Source organism: Carettochelys insculpta, chromosome 2, assembly GCF_033958435.1.
Source record: "Carettochelys insculpta isolate YL-2023 chromosome 2, ASM3395843v1, whole genome shotgun sequence".
Classification (NCBI taxonomy): domain Eukaryota; kingdom Metazoa; phylum Chordata; order Testudines; family Carettochelyidae; genus Carettochelys; species Carettochelys insculpta.
In genome coordinates this window covers 188,296,428-188,313,529 of record NC_134138.1, presented here as the reverse complement: position 1 = coordinate 188,313,529, position 17,102 = coordinate 188,296,428, and the positions used below count along the sequence as shown (strand labels likewise).

The 17,102-nt window shown below is 42.1% G+C and overlaps 1 protein-coding gene across 9 annotated transcripts in view; it reads left to right on the top strand.

The window, feature by feature from the left end:
* BBS9 (Bardet-Biedl syndrome 9) overlaps positions 1–17,102 on the top strand; it is a 547,267-nt gene that overhangs the window by 248,613 nt on the left and 281,552 nt on the right. The window contains exon 20 of one of the 9 annotated variants that reach the window (XM_074988128.1): positions 429–2,639. The exons of the other annotated variants lie outside the window; for them this stretch is intronic. Coding sequence (XP_074844229.1) covers positions 429–440 — 12 coding nt within the window. The 3' untranslated portion in view covers positions 441–2,639. Of the gene's footprint in view, positions 1–428; positions 2,640–17,102 lie in introns of those variants that run through there. 9 annotated transcript variants of the gene reach the window in all.

Sequence of the window (17,102 nt, the reverse complement as noted above, 5' to 3'; positions counted from 1 at the left end):
ATTTGTCACATACAACCTTTTGGAGTTTGTTAAAAAGTAATTTTCAGCCTTTGTCATGAGAGAATCAACCAAAAAAAAAGTGAAAATAAGTTTTAAAGACAAAAAGATTGTTTAAACTGAATATCTGAATTGGAAGTAAATACTATTGATGGTACAAGCTACTTTTTGTCATTTGATGCATAATTCTCAGAATAAAATGTATTCATCACAATGTGCTGACATATTTATTTTTTATTTTGATATTTAAGAAAGGATTTAGTTACGCTATAAATGTGTATGACATCAGTGTATAAATTAGACTTGCTGTATATGAGTTAAGTTGCCTCATTCATTCATAGGTTTTGAAGGTGTATTTGTGTTAACTAAACTTGTGGTATCGTTTTTCTGTGTGGAAAATGTGACTGGTATGTCTCTTTCTCTCTTTTCAGGAACTGTTTTAAAGTAGACAAGTAGTGAGAAACTAAAAGTTGCAATTAATTGTCCAGAACATGGGATTGGAATGCCAGTCCTGGCTTAATCCAAAGGAGTTACACTAAATTTGGCACAGAACATTAAAGAAGCTGAAGTCACTTTTAATGACATGTCCTCGTTTGTAAACAGGTGTTTGCCCAAGGGGAATGCACGAGTATTACTTTTCAAGTGCTATGGAAGAGTGATTCACGGGACTGTGTTAATGTTTCTAACCTGCACAACCCAAATATATTATGTCAGTCCTTCTAGCACTTTGTGTTTATGAGGCATTGCTTGCAGCAGTGGAAGAGTTTGCATTCCAGAAATTGTGGCACCTTTTTATCTATTAGCCTATTTTAATGAATAGCCTTTCTAAATTTGATTGGCAGCTTCTTTCCCCATCGTAATTAAATTGGTCCTTTACCCAGTGTCTTTGAAGGACAGAGCCTTTGTTACAGATGTCAAGTTAGACTTTTATTGTTTGTTTCCATTGGGAGGAGTACTTGTTGACAGCAGATGAAATAAAGGTGTAGAATCAGGAATATGCTCGTTTAAAATACTAATTAAAATTGTCTTAATACCAACAACCAGGACAAAGAGGAAAATGTGGCTAATGACATTACCTTCTCCTTTACCCTGAGAAGCTAAAAGCTCATAACATTTCAATTAAATTAAATTCTTTATCCTAGACAAGGATTAAAAAGCAGGCAGTAAGTTTGTTCTGAAAGCATAAAGGCAGCTGAGAGTAAAGAGCAAACAAGTCAATTCAAAACTATTATGTTTCTCTTTCTTTGGTGTTAAGGGGGCAACCTACACTTTATTTCTTTTGAAGAGTAAAGAATGTAATGAACTTTATAGAAGCACACAGATTTATTTAGGGGCAAGTTTGCTTTATCCACTTAATTCGGCAAATGACAGCAGTTTCTCTGTCTTTAACGTCCAAAAGAAAAGTAAAGAGGGGTTTGAAACAAAGAATTTTAATTTCACCAGTAACAAATTATTACGGTGATCTGCTGAACTTTACACTAAGAAATGGATTCATTTGTTCCCCAAGCAAATGAGCTTCTTGTCAAGTTATGTTATCATTTGCATCTGCAAATATATTTAGCTTTGGATGAAACTGAAGTGCTCTATGAAAAACCCTAAATCCCTGTATGTAACCCCTGATGACAGCAGTGGGTTTTCGACATGCAAATTTACCCCAGTGGTCAAAACAAGACTACTATTACAAGTTTATTGGAGAGAAGAGAATGAGGTACCTAGAACATGTCCTAAATTAGATGAAATAAAGGAACCAAAGTATGAACAATTAGAACCAAATTGTGCTCTCAGAAATGCACTTGCCATTCACTGACTTTCAGTGGGAACAGATCTCCAATTCAGGTGAAAAATGGCCTGTAAGGTTTTAACAAGAGAATAACTCTTTCAAGGCATTGTCAACAGTGTGGCTTACTTCCAGTTTTCCATATTGCCAATATGTTAAAAAAAATCCTGTAACAGCTCTGCTTTACTAGGATCAATAGCAATACTGCTTGGCATGATTCATACCTTGGACATGTTTTACATTTTCATTTAAAACCAGCCAATTCTTTGCAATTATGTTTTAACTAAGGTTGTGTGCAAAATTTTTGATAAGAAATGTGATGCCACTTTAGGAAATGAAGTCATATAATTGCCCTCAAGGCTTGGCAATAAGCTATGTACCGCTTCAGTAAGTTGAACTCTTTCTTCTCCCTGACTCATAGTAAACTGTTACACCAGAGACTTATGTTTCCAGTCATATTTCTTTCATTATTTATGCAAACACAGTATTTACAAAACTTTATAACCTGACAATGAAGGTAAGCAGCATTTAGTGGAATGGGATCTCGTCTAAATCATGTACTAGAAAATGCATTCAGATGAGAACAATTCATGCTTGTTACTCAGTCTGCATTGTTTCTGGCGGTGCCATGAATTAAACTGATAAAGGTTACTGCACTTGAATTAAACTTTTGCTTTGTGCCTAAAGTAATATAAAATTGTTGGTACAGAATTATGAAAAAAAATGGAAAGATAACATTTGTTTATAAAATTAGGAGTTTTTACATTGAAAGAAATTAGTGAGACCCAAAAGAGTAAGAATAAGGTTGAATAAAAGAGGGGAAAGGCTCTGCTAAAATACATTCAAAGATTAGGTGGCTTTGTGGAGTAATGCATCACTTTTCATTTGAGGCCCAAACTCAGATTGTATGTGAAATGTATTAGTTTTGAAATGTTGATTGGTACTTATGGCCAAATCACAGCACAATTACATCAATAAACATAGTTACAACAGAACTTAGAGAACAGAGCTGCCTTCTTATTAGCAATCCTCTTGTCCTCTATAAAGCTGCTCAGAATCCTGGCCAAATAAATGAGACTTATCTTTTTGCCCTGAAAATTGCACATATAGAACCTCTAGAAAGAATAGAGTTTAGGGCTGTTGATGTGCCACTAAAAATACTGTCTTTAAGCTTTGGAGAATCCAAATCCTATAATCAATGATGAGACCAAATAGCTGCCCCATGGCAGGATAGGAAGAGAAAGAAAATCTCTTACTGAATTGTGTCCCAGCCACTTTAGAGATTTATAGATCACGGCAAACATTCTGACCTACACTTAGAGACAAACAGGTAGCCAGTGACAGCACAGAGCAGTGTTATTAACTCACATTTATGGTGGCACCAAATTCACCATCTCACGGTCATAGGACTTTAAAAATTGTGAATTTCACAATTCTGCAACTCAAATCTGAAATTGCATGGTGTTGTAATTGCAGGGGTCCTGACCCAAACGGGAGTTGATGAGGGTCACAAGGATGTGCTGCCTTTACTTTTGCACAGTTGTTGGTGGCTGCTTTGCCTTCAGAACTGGGCAGCTAGAGAGTAGTGGCTGCTGGCCAGGAGCTGGGTTCACCCTAATTATTTTCCATACATGGGCAGAGTACATTTGTTATGGGTACTAAGGCATATGGAGATGTGCACCACCAACAGAAACACATGCTGCCAGCTGTAGGTGCTGTGGGCACCTGGTAATCAGCTGGCCAGCACTTAAATCTCTACTGGGCCCAGGAGACCACCTCTGAAGGCAAAGCCACCACTAGCAGCAGCAGCACGGAAGTAAGGATGGTGTGCTATGGTATTGCTACCTTTACATCTGTGCTGCTGTTGTCAGGGTGGCAACCCAGGGTGAGACCCACTTGTGGAGAGCCTAGGCATCCTTGATGGCATTGGTGGTCAATGTCTACATCCGGGATGGAAGAAATCTCGCAAAGTCATCAAGTCCAGTCCAATGCAAGCATGCCATCACCAAACACCGTCTAGACCATCCCTGCCACTTATTGGTCTAATCTGCTCTTAAAAATATCCAGGGATTCTACAACTTCTCTAGGCAGTTAATTCCAGTGCTTAACCACCCTGACAGGGAGTTTTTTCATACTATCCAACCGGAATCTCCCTTGCTGCAATTTAAACCCATTGTTTCTTGTCCTAGACCTTTAACAATCTTTATTCCTCTTTTCTTCACCTTGTCCAGTTTGCCCACATCTTTCCTGAAATCTGGCATCCAGTACTGGAGACAGTACTCCAGCCGAGGCCTAGTCAGTGTGGAGTAAAGCAGAATTACTTCTTATGTCTTGCTCACAACACTCCTGCTTATATATCCCAAAGTTGTGTTTGCTTTTTTTGCAGAAATGTCACCTTGTTGACTCATGTTGAGCTTGTGGTCCACTATGAACCTTAGACTCCTTTCCACACTATTCCTTTCTACATAGTCATTTCCCATTTGTATACATACACCAAATAGTTCCTTCCTAAGTGGAATACTTTGCATTTGTCTTCATTGAATTTCATCCTATTTACTTCAGAGCATTTCTCCAGTATGTCCAGATCATTCTGAATCATAATTTTGTCCTCTTAAGTACTCACAACCAGTTTTCCTCAAATGCCACCCAGTTGATTAACAAAGCACCACAGCTAAGCTTCTGTTTCTGCTGGTGGTTCACAGCAGACCTGGATGCACCTCAGTGCACATAAAAACATTTATGTGGCACACAATGGAAAAGATTAGGGGGGAACATTTGCTTGCAATCCCTGCCTTTTTCCACTCTTTTATAATCTTTCTTGCATTCCATGATTTTTCAAAAACAATTGCTAATGACTCAGATATCTCCTCAGTCAGTTGAGTATTCTAAGATACATTTCATCAGGCCCATTGCAAAACATTACATGTTTGTAATTCTAACTTGTTTAATAAATCTTTAAATTGTGCTTGTCCCAATTTAGGATCTGAAATTACCCCTTTTACTGGCATTCAAATGGAGGAGTGGCTCCCAAATCTTAGGACATAAGCTGCAGAGTCTGTAGCATCTGTCTAAGATTGCCTAAGGGATCTGCACCTCCATTTGAAATTTTTGGGGATATTCTTAAAGGAAAAATGGTTGAAAACCACTGCTATAGATAATTGTGTCTAGAAATACAGAGTGGTATATTCCATGCTAAAAAAATCTGGCTTTATTTGAAATGTTGCCACATCCAGAAATAGTAATTGGGAATGAGGTGCTAGCTGTATAGTTTGTCTGATAGACCCCATATGAAACTTTTCAAGGAAATTGTTATATTTCTGTATGTTTTACTTCTGCACTGAGTGATACCTTAGTAGAAAAGACTTTTGCAAGAACATCACACAGATATTCTTCTGCATAAGTTTAGTTAAACATTCCTTCTTCAAAATTGACAACATTCAGCATAGATTATTTCTACCTGTTTCCCATTCATGGGCAATAAAACTGCATTACTGTGTGATTGCTTCAACATCTATCACTTATTTTGTCAGTTTGTTTGCAATATGCAGTTGACCATTCCCTGAGTTAAATAGCGGGCCCATTGAAGTCAGCAGCAAAACTCCTCTTGACTTGCAACATGTCAATGAAGCCAGAGTTTCTTTTAATATACAGTCTTTCATTATTTCCCCATATAATCAAGCGAGCAGTCTCTCTCTAGCTGAAAAGATCTTTTAAGCAAAGAGAATAAAGATTATAATGTATCGTTTACTGCTTAGGAGATACTGTAAAAAGAAATGATTGCAGGATATGCCGACAAGCAAGTGTGTGTTTGACTTAACCAGACCTGCCAATGAGGGAAGGGAGTGAGGAAAAAGGGGCAGTTGCCCCAGGGCCCAGAGTTTCAAAGGGGCCCAGAGCTCCAGCTGCCATCACTACTACTTCAGCAGTGGTGGTGCCTGGAGCTCCAGGCCCCTTTGAAGTGCCATGGCAGCACTTTCATCAGTGTGGGGCCTAGCACTACAATCTGGGCAGCACCAAGAGCTGACTGCCCTTGGCCCAGCCCCTTACGCCATTATTCCTGCCCATTCTGGAGGTGCTGAGCTGAGCCCCTTTCCCACTTTGCCCCAGGCCCCGCAGTGGCTGTCAGCCATGCTGGACTTAACACAATTGTATGAGCTTGTATGGACCAATAGTGTCTTCTTTCCTCACAGATTGTCCGCCCCACATCCCAATCAATGTTCAGTAGTATTAGTAGCATCTTCTCTATTACTAATGCTTCCTAGTCTAGTGAAAATTTAAACATTATGCTTTGTGGAACCATAGATAAATCTTGTCAACCATGTCCATGACCATGAAACCATCACAAATTGTTTTCTGGTTCATTGAAACAATGAAGAATTGACTTACTTCAGTCATATCCTTAGAGGAGACTGGATATTGAATTTTGTTAAATCTGATTTCAGAGTCCTTTAGAACACTTCTCTGTGTTAGTGCAGTTATGGCAGTTTGGATGGCTATGTACAATATTTCCATTCTATAACTGCTTGCTATTTAATTCAGTTTTCCAGTCCTTGTGATAAAACTGTGGCTAACTACTACAGAATCCTAAAATCTATGTGCCTCCCATTACAATCTAACGTTTATCAGTGGAATAAACAGGAATACAAAGATTGTGTTGTGGCCTGAGAAGTGGAAAAATAAATTAAAAAATAAGCCCATGTGGTGTATGCCTTGATTTTGATAATATTATCTTTTAGAAGTAGTGGAATGTTGTGTTCCCCAAATGGTCAGTCAGAATCTTAATAATGGCCCTCATATTGTTGATGTTCTCTTGAAGATGATGATTTAAACTGAAGCAACCCTAAGCTATTTGTTTACTTTGGGCAACTTTTGATTTTGTTACAGAAATATGTGGTATATAAATTTAAGTTAAACAATCTGGCTTCAATGGGAAGGGAAATATTCCTGTTTACTAATTGCAGAGGGAAATTTTTAATCAGATTCTGACCAGAATTGTTTAACTTTAGAGGTCTATGGATCATGAATCCCAAACGGAATACAGTACAAATAATTTCCTATGGGAAGTAAAAATGCATGTGGTTACTTTGGAATGAACCACTGTCTTGGCTGCTTGTGCAGTTTTAAATAGTCTGTTATTCCCAATAAGGGAAATCATTTTGCACTGAGATCTTTAGTATAAAATTTAGTGACGATGTATTAAATCTTGTAATTATGCTTACTATTAGCACTGTAAAAGCCTTAAAAAGGCATTTGTCAACTGTAACTAGATGGATGTCACAGAAGTTTCCTATGTTAAGTATAAGGGAAAGCTGTAATAAATAGTACATGTGGTGGAGACTACCATACAGTAACTGGTAATAATTATGGGGTTTTTAATAGCAAAGCTATTGCATGTTGCTTTATCATTCTTATACTTCTTTTTCATCTATGGCTTCATCACACTTTTTTTCTGTTGGAAAAAGACTTAGCTATGATGATACACTTACATGCTTTTCCACCCAGAAGCTAAAACTGGTATTGCCCACTAAGTGAGATAGACTGTCATGTGCATACTGTGATGGTGATTTGCCTTGTCCACTGGTTGCCTCAGGTTCTACCTATATTCTAGACTTCTGCCTTCATTTGCAAATAACTAAGACAGTATTATACATTCTCTGTAATGGCCTGAGTAAGGGGCAAATTGAGAAAAGCATAGTGCCTCTTCCCTTCATAGGGCATGTCTTCATCAGGATGCAGCTCACTCTCTTTGCTCAGCCAACTAGTCCTGCTTCCTAGCAAATGGGGAATGTGAGCTTGAACAACTCCTTGCTCACTTTGGGTACATGTATACTTGTCAGACGAATGACTCGATCATGGTTTGATTTAGCGTGCCTACTGGGGACGTGCTAAATTGAACCACCAGGGCTCTACCACTGACCCTGGTACTCCCCACTGTCACAATGTGTAAGGGTGGTTTCTCCTCTCGACCTCCCACTGTGAGGATGGCCAGAAGAATCAATGTATGATATGTCACCTCCAGATTCCTAATAGTTGTAGACTTTTTAAAATAGTATAGACCTGGCTTTTTTTTTTTCCTGCATGCTTGCTGGAGATACCTCTGTGCTCTTCCCAGTAACAAGAGCAAAGATGTAACTGGCTAAAGAAGACGTGTAACTGTTACTTTCTTCTATTGCTATGTATGGCAGTGCTAGTATTATTCCTAAAGCAAATCCTAAATGACCTGGATCCTGGCAATTTCTTTAGAAGCTTTTACTTTCCACTTCATAATGATAGCTTTTTGCAGGGCACCTTATCCTCTACTCAAGATTCATTGATTGTCAGTGACATACTTTAAAGGAGCCAAGGATAGTGATTTTGGGAGGAGGGCTGATGTCTGGAGTATAAAGTTCTGTGAGCAATTTTGCTGAGCAAGAGCTTGACCACCCATGGTGGTTTGGTGCAAGCCATACTGAATTATGCATTCTCCAGAACAAGGGGACAGGATCCTTTTGTCTTCACTTGCAGCCTAAACCCTATAACAAGTGGCTATAAGAGAAGATGGTGGTATGCTGCATTGTTATGAGAGAGCATTCCTAGTAAAAGACAGCACCCACAAACTACAAAAAAATACAGCACTATATGAAGAGTCAGTTTTCAGAGGGGAAGAGCCCTGGCATCTTAATTCCTTTGAAATTCTGTCAATTGGAGTAAAAACCTTAACCTATTGAACTCAATGGGAATTTCACCATTTACTTGACTAGAGCCAGAATTTTACCTTTGGGCTCCTTTGACAGTTCCAGATGTGTTCCTGTTTGAGTTTTGGTATTTATCGTTTATATTTTTTTTTGTTTTGTTTTTTGTAAACTGAGTTAAGAGCAATGGAAGAGTTCTTGAAAGAAAGCTAAATAACAGAACATTACATTGGTGGAAATGTCACAAATGTGTATAATATTAATTTATTTTAGGTATAATCTCTGGCAAGTAGTTTTGCAAGTGCCGCTAATGGTATTTGCATCCTGGTTAAATAACATTTCAAAAAGTTGTATGATTTCTTCATAAAGTGAGATGATGCCTGCCAGTGAATTTTCTTCAGAGCAAAAATAAATAAATAAGTAAATAAAAAATAACTAACTAACTATATGAATAGACCTTTTAAAATAAGTTTTATGAATGCTGACAAACTAGGATAGGATCACTTGCAAAAGCTTTATATATATATATATATATATATATATATATAATGTATTAATCCATGGATGTAGATTTAATAATTCTTGAACTAATTTTTCTTGAGGAATTAAAGTAAGTATTATGCTGGCTCTAGTAACAATCATTTCACAGAACTCTCTCTCTCTCTCTCTCTCTCTCTCTCTCTCTCTCTCTCTCTCTACATATATATATATATAACCAGCATAATACTTACTTTAGTTCCTCAATAAAAATTAGTTCAAGAATTACTAAATCTACATTCATGGATTAATACATTATAAATAGTTTTTAAATTGTTTTTTCTTGTTTATGTGAATATGTGATCTCTCTATAGGGCCATGAAAATATTTTCCCTGTGGTGTGGAGAGGCTTAATCTCACAGATGTTGTTCTTACTTTACTTCTGTGATGTGTAGAAAACATTGTTAGCATTTGAGATGGAAACTCAACTCCAACTCTTGCAAAATCTTGAAGAATTAGGCACTTTTGAAAATTTTACCCTAAGAATAATTTTCAGTAGTACTAAGGCCCAGAGTTTTAAAGGTCTTTGGGCATTGCAATGCCTAATGGATTTCAGAGCCCAAATTTAATTTTCAAAAAGGTTTTAGACACTTGAAACTAAATCCCACTGATAGTTGAGATATAGGTTCCTAAATCAATTAAGTCTTCTAATACTGAGTACAATATTAAACATCTGGGTGTAAGCTTCATTGATTTTCTGTGGGACTTAACCTCTTATGTCACTTAGAAAGTCACACAGCAATAAAAAACCTACAGCTCTGAGTCTCATAGCCAGGTCAGCAGACTTGGGCTTCCAGGATTTGGGCTGTAGAGTTAAAAATAGCAGTGCAGGTGTTTGGGTTTGCCATGATGGTAAGGCTCAAAGATACTCCTTCCTGATGTGGTCAGAGACCAGGCTTCAGCCTGAGCCCAAATGTCTATGTTACTATTTTATAGTACTGTAGCCTGAATCCTGTTATCCTGGTCAGCTCATCCAGGCCAACCACAGGCATGTTGTATGTCTTTTATTGCAATGTAGACATAGCTATAGGCACTTATTGAAAGCTCGTTCCTAAAGCTCATATTGACACTTACCCCAGCGCCATTATTATGTTGACATAAAGAATGTAACCAACAAGCAGTCTTGCTGGAATATGTTATTTTCTTTCCTCAGTGATATAAAATAGCTGTTAGCAGGAGGAAAGGAAGCAGAGCATCCATGCAAGTTGTTTAAACTGTACTAATTCTGACAGACCTCGGAGCGTATAACAATCCAAGTCTCAGTAGGATGTTCTGCATCAGAAAAAAATGTAGGGCTTTAACTGTAGGGTTTCCACATAGGAAGTAATTGAAATAGCTCCAAACAGTAATTAAAGACTGAAAGCATACCATGCTTAGAATAAAAAAAGTTTACCAATCCATATGTTCCTAAAATAAGTACTTTGTCTTGCTAATTTGTTCAGCATGTGTTTTGGTACTTACTTTTTTATAAACTTAATAGCACACAATGTGGTATCTGGTTACTATTTTAAAAAAGGAGTTTTGAATGTCAGTACTTTTATTTTAATTGAAATATGAAAGATTATCCTAATTAATTGAGCTTTCTGGTAAATGAAGTGTACTTTCCAGTCATTCTATTTCTGATTTCAGTAGGATTTGCTTTTTTCCTGAAGAGCATTCTAAATCATAGCAAAAATACTCTCTTCACTAAACAAGTTATTTATCATAGGTATTTCATCAAGCACAGTGAAGTGCTGTGTTTCTTGAAAATCACTAGGCTCTCAGTAGTGGTTGTGGAGTGACCACAAGATATGTAAACAAATGCTGGATAAATTAAAAGTAACAAGCTTTACAAAAGCAAAAATAATATAAGTGGCCACTTTTGAAGATGTTTGTGAGGAGGAGGAGTGGAAAAGGAGAAAATCTGGAAATGTTCTAGCGTGAAATACAATACTTATGACTTCTTAAAAACAAAGAGACATTCACAGCACCAGTACACTGGAATACTTTACCATATGTCAACATGTTATTTAGAACTCAGGTACTTAGCTATATACTACATTTCTTTCTTGACAGTAGAGTTTGAGTTTAATGAGATTTCATTGTCCTTTGAAGGTATTTTACATGGATGTATGCCACTGTATTACAAACTCCTTTCTTTATGTGGATCTTATAGCTACCTGGGAAGTTTTAGAGTTTGGGGGTTTTATCTATCTATCTATCTATCTATCTATCTAAATCGAAATCTAGCGCCAGCATGTCTAAAACTGTTACCTGAAGAAGAAAAGCTGATGTCAGAAAACATTTTTTAACAGTATCATTGTATATATCAGCTGGGAATGCTATTGACCTTGGGACAATTATGTTTCAGTGACTCCAGTACCATGGCTGCAATACAGTAGAACTTCAGATTTCTGAGTATCAGAGTTAATGGACCAACCCCAGTGAGAACCACACACCAAAAATACACGGTCAGGGAGCACGCAAAGAATGGAAAAAGGAGCGCTGATACAGAGCTGAGTTAAATGTAAAATACTAACAAAAAGAGAGAAAGTAGCATTTTTCTTCTGCACAGTAAACTTCCAAAGCTGTATTAAACCAATGTTCTTTTGTAGATTTGAAAGAACAGCCATAATAATTTGGTCAAGTTACTAACATTTCACAGTTACAAAAGCCTCCAGTCCTGAGATCTTTGTAACTCTGAGGTGCTGCTATACATGATTTGCCAAATGGTTTACAACCGCATGTGAATCTACTATATAGCTGAGAGAGTTTTTGTCTGTATGTCTGTCCATCCATTTGTGAGTCCACTTGTTCAAGAACTCCTCCTAAATGGTAAGAGCTAGGACCACCAAATTTGTTGTGCTGCTTTCTCTTATCATAACATTAAGCAAGGCCTGGCTTTGGTTGTTCCAGTCCAATGGGATGTGCATGGAATGGAATTTTTTCATTAAATGGAGAGGGAAGGTTCTGGTAGCAAGGACAGTTATACTCCCAATGGCTACAGGGACAGCAAGCAAATGTGCTGCTGTCAGCCCCAGAAAGCCGTGGAGCAGCTGGTGGCTGCGTAGCACAGTCCCCCCACTCCACCACCCCCGTGGTCTGGCCCAGGGAAGCAGTACCTACCAGGCACCAGGGCCCCTGCTGCCCTGGGCCTGTCCCAGGGAGCAGTGCTGGAGGCTTGGCAGCATGGCTTTTGCCATCCCAGGCCAGCCTTGGAGACCAGCTAACCCCACCGCCTGCCCTGACACCTACAGCTCCTGCCCATCCCTTGCCCTGACTGCTGCACCCTGCACACTCCCAACCAACTGCCATGAGCACCCCATAGCTCCAAGCTCCTGCCCTGACTCTTGCACTCCTGAAGGACCCACGCAACACCAGGTAAATCTTCTAGTATAGTATAATGTCTTTTAGAATCAGAATGCTTATGCCGGTGTCTGTGTTGGAGCTACTGCTGTGGTCAAAAGTTATACTTTGTTTCCTTTAGTCTTTAAAAACAAAGGTTCCTTCTACTGAAATGCTTGGTGGACTCACCACATTCTCCTCAGTCTATCTATCTGTATATGGGGGAGCAGATTTTTCTTCTTCTGTTCTGCTGAGTGCATCTTTTGCAAAATTTTCTCAGCACCTTTTATATTTGCCCTTTGGAATTTTGTATTTGAAAAGGGCATGGCCCGTGGAGTTCAGGTCTCCCTAGCACAACAAGTTTTCCTAAGGACGTGTTCTCCCACAAGAGGTATTCTGTCAACAGGCTTTTCTCAATTTTATTGTACTGTGGTGTGGTGGTTAGCCTGTATACGACCAGCATATTTAGTATTCAGATGTTGCTAACCTTGATACAGTACAAGAAAGAGAATATGACTGCACTCTTGAATATATCTTATTATGACCAGTAATAGGGAAACAAAGTTAAAACAATTAGATTTGATAGAACAAGAGCATGACCTTAAAATGCATTACATCAGGGCAACCAGATAAAAGTGTTCAAATTGTACTTAACCTTTTTCTAGGATTTAAATTCTTCTTATCAGAAAACTTATCTCAGCCAAAATAATTAAAAGCATTTGTTGCCAGTTTAGTAGTTGGTCTGTATGTGCATGCCTGCACAGTACACACACGCTCACACGCAGAAAAATGTGACCTTTCCCCCTTCCAACATAATTTAGGGTACTGTTTGTTGAAATGTATTGATATGGTCTTAGCAATAAGGAAATTGTGAAGTGTCAAGAACAAGAACATCTCTCTGGATGGCATACGTGACTCTTGCAAAGGTTTTGACCGGATTAACAAAAGGGACTTTTTTCATTTGCTAGAGAGAATTGGTTCTGATTCAGTCCTTTCAAGAAGGCATGAAGGCCAATGTCATAGGCTGGGTCTACACTAGAGAGTTTTGTTGGCAGAAGAGGCCTTCTGTTGATATGAATCATGGATCGTCTAAGCTGGTTCTACGTGTGAGTGCCCTTTCAAAAGGGTGAAAAATCGAAGTCCGGAGGTCGAAATAGCGGCTGTCGAAAGGGAACACCCAATGCCATTATTGGATTGGCATTTCAATCCGCCCTTTTGAAGTGCTGCTGCAGGTCTTTTGAAGGAGAGCAACCACATGGCTCCAAGTCCTCTTTCGAAAGAAGGGAGGCAGAAAACGCTGCAGATGGCGTCCCATGGCCAACAAGCCCTTCCGGGGCCACAGCCAGCCACCCTTTTTAAAGGGCACCTCCCTCCACCCTCCACTCCACACGAGCCAGGTGCTGCCCAGCCTTTCCCAGCCTGCAGAGCCCACCCGTGTCCATGGTGGAGGCCCAGCGACAGCTCCTGCAGGAGGACACCTTCATTATGGACACCCTGCTGGCAGTGCTGTGCACCATCGCCGCAGCTGCCCCCAATCTCATCGGGTGGTTGGGCAGTTCCCCTGGGGCCATGGGGCTCCCCCACCCGGGGCACCACTGGGCACCCCCTGGGTATCCCGATGCCTCTGGACCCACCCCAGCAGCACCAACTGGTGGGAGCACCTGGTGATGGGGGAGTGGGGTGAGGAAAGGTGGTTGCAGAACTTCCTCATGTTGAGGCAGACCTTTGAGGAGATCTGCCATGGGCTCATCCCTGCACTCTGGCACCAGGACACCTGCATGTGGCCAGCCCTCACCCTGGAGAAATGGGTCACAATCGCCATCTGGAAGCTGCCCACCCCAGACTCCTACCGCTCCATGGGATAACAGTTTGGGGTGGGCAAGGCCACCATCAGGGCTGTACTTATGGAGGTAAGGTGGGGCTGGGTCACACATCCTCCACAGGTGGGTGGGGAGGCTGAGGCGAGGGGAACCCACTGCTGCAAGGGGCCAGATGGGAGGGGGGCAGGGGTCTGGATGGGGAGGGGTCTGGATGGGAGGGGGCAGAATGGGCCCGAGGCTGGGGGAGAGATGGCCTGCCACCTGCACTAAAGCATGTCCCCCTCTTCCCCCTGCATGTCGTCAGAGCCCTCAATGCGATGCTGCTCGACTGGGTCATCCACCTGGGGGATCTGGACAACACTATCACTGGCTTCCAGGACCTGGGCTTTCTGAATTGCATCGGCGCTTTGGATGGCACGCACATCCCCATCTGCACCCCGCCACACAGCGCCAGCCAGTACGTCAACAGGAAGGGCTACCATTCGGTGGTGCTCCAGGCCCTGGTGGATGCGAGGGGCCAGTTCACCAACATCTATGTGGGCTGGGCTGGGCTGGCCGCACCCACGATGCCTGGGTCTTCCGGAACTCCAGGCTCTGCTGGTGCAGGGGGGCCAGCACCTTCATCCCCCAATGGGAGATCCCAGTGGCGGAGGATGTCATCATGTCACTCTGCAGGGTGGCGTGTGTGGCACACCCCCTGCAGCTGTCGCTCATGAGGCTGTACACGGGACACCTCGACCCCACTTCGGAGGCATTCAGTCAGCGCCTCAACCATGCCCACTTCGTTGTGGAGCAGGCCTTTGGGTGCCTAGAGGGGCGGTGGAGGTGTCTCCTCATGCGGCTGGAGGTGGTGTGGGTGCCTGTTGTGTTCTTCACAATGTTGTGGAGGGAGAGGGGTGCCCTCCAGCCGGCAACGGCTATGAGCACCCGGGCACCGCCCCCATCTGCCAGGTCCACCAGGATGGCCACCGCATCAGGGAGTCCCTCAGGCAGGCCTTTACCGACAGCCACCTCTGCCCCACATCCCAGGCACATCTGCCACCCACCGTCTTCGCCACCCCCATCCCTACGAGCACCACACCCACACATCCAACACCCACCATCCCCCTGAGGAGCACAGCATGGATTAATGAACATTAAAATAAACATTTATCTACAGTATTCGTGTTAACTATGTACAGGGGGTGGGAACCTAACCTGGAGGGGAGCGGGGGCAATGTAACCTGGAGGGGGGTGGGGTGCTGATTCCGGTGCAGGGGTGGTGGGCCGCGAGCCCCGTTGGCTGCTGGAGTCCCTGCCTCCCTGGATGCAGGGTCCCCGGAGGGGAGGAGAGGATGTGGGTAGCACTGGCAGGTAATGCCAGAGAGTGGGCCTGGTGGGGGTGGAGAGTGCGGACTCGGTGGGGGCAGAGGGGGGCGGGTTTAGCGGGGGGAGCTGCTGGGGGTCCAGGTGGTGGGCAATGTTGGCCGCATGGTCCCAGAGGGTGTGGCCAATGCCCTCCACCACTCCATCTCAGCCTGGGTGAGCCGCAGGTGCTGTTTGGCCACCTCAGCTTGGCGCCAGTTCAGGTATGATGTGAAGTGAACTGCATTTGATCCTGTTTCTTCTGGCTTTGTTCTTCTGAACCATTAGGGAATAGAAACAAGAATTTTCTTAGCCTGCCAGCTGACAAGAACAAAGCCAATAGGGAGAAGGAAGGTGCAGTTCCAGAGGGATGAGTGAACACATGTCATGTGCATGATTGTATCAGGAAAGCAAGAAGCCTCCCAGTGCCCTAACAGTATATTTTCTTTTGATCACCAGCTGAAGAGCTGTTAGTAAGACTTACAGCTGTTGTTTCACTCCAGGGTTTTTTCACCTTCACTTTCAGTGAGGTACAGCAATCCCTCTCCAACCACGAGGGTTATATTCTGGAAAACCTATATGGTAAGGGAATTTGCCATAGAGGAACTTAAGAGCTTATGAGAAAAATAGGGTTGGGGGACCACGGTTGGGAGTGAACCTATGTAAACCCTGCTCAGGCTGCCAACCCCCCTACCACAGGCCCTGGATGGCCTCCTGGCTGCCACTCTGACTGCTGGCCCCACATGCACCATCCTGAGCTGCCCTCCCCGCCCCACACGCACCATCTCCAGCCAGCCTCCCACCTGCCACCAGCCCACCCCACACATGCTGGCCTTGGCCAGCCTCCTGGCTGCTGCCAGCATGCCCCACTGGTGCTGTCCTCAGATGTTCTCCCAGTTGCTGCTGGCCTGTCCAACATGGTCTGCTGCTGGCCCGTGCTGCTTGTGCTGTTCCTGGCTGGCCTCCTGGCTATTGCCAAGCCGCCCCACCCAATGAAACCATTTTCACAATTGTTTGAGCGATAATACAGTGGTTGCTAGCCATGCGAATGTGCAAAGTTTGAATGTTTAGGTTTTGATGGCTAATGGTGACTCATATACTCAAGGCAGTTGCCTCACATTTGCAGAGTGGATGTGCAGAAGAAAACTCATGTGTACTCAAATGTCACATGTCATGAATGAATGCCTGTAAATGGTTAACCCTTACAGAGGTCTCTCAGCAGGAGGAGGTCAGGTAAGCCAATGAGAGGAAGAGAAATGTTTTTGAACTGAGAACAATTGCAGTCTGAGGGTTCTTTGTCTGTGTGGCTGATGCAGAGGAGACAGGCAGAAATGATTGCTACGAAGCAGTTGGAATGAATCCAGTAAATATTCTGGCCATCTCATAATCAACTGTAGATATCAAGTAGAAGGGAAATGTTTAGTTAGAGGCGATCAGGTTATTTGTTATTTTGAAATTGGTGTGGACTTTTTCAGTTGTTCTGGTTAAAGATTTGATTCTATCTCCTATACTCTATAACTTCTAAGCTGAATCCCAGGGAAGTAATTCTCTGTGCTGCAACCAAAATGTTTGAGTGTTTTCCCTTGTTTCGTGAAAAATTACTTTATTTAGGGCAATGATTTGATTCCTGTG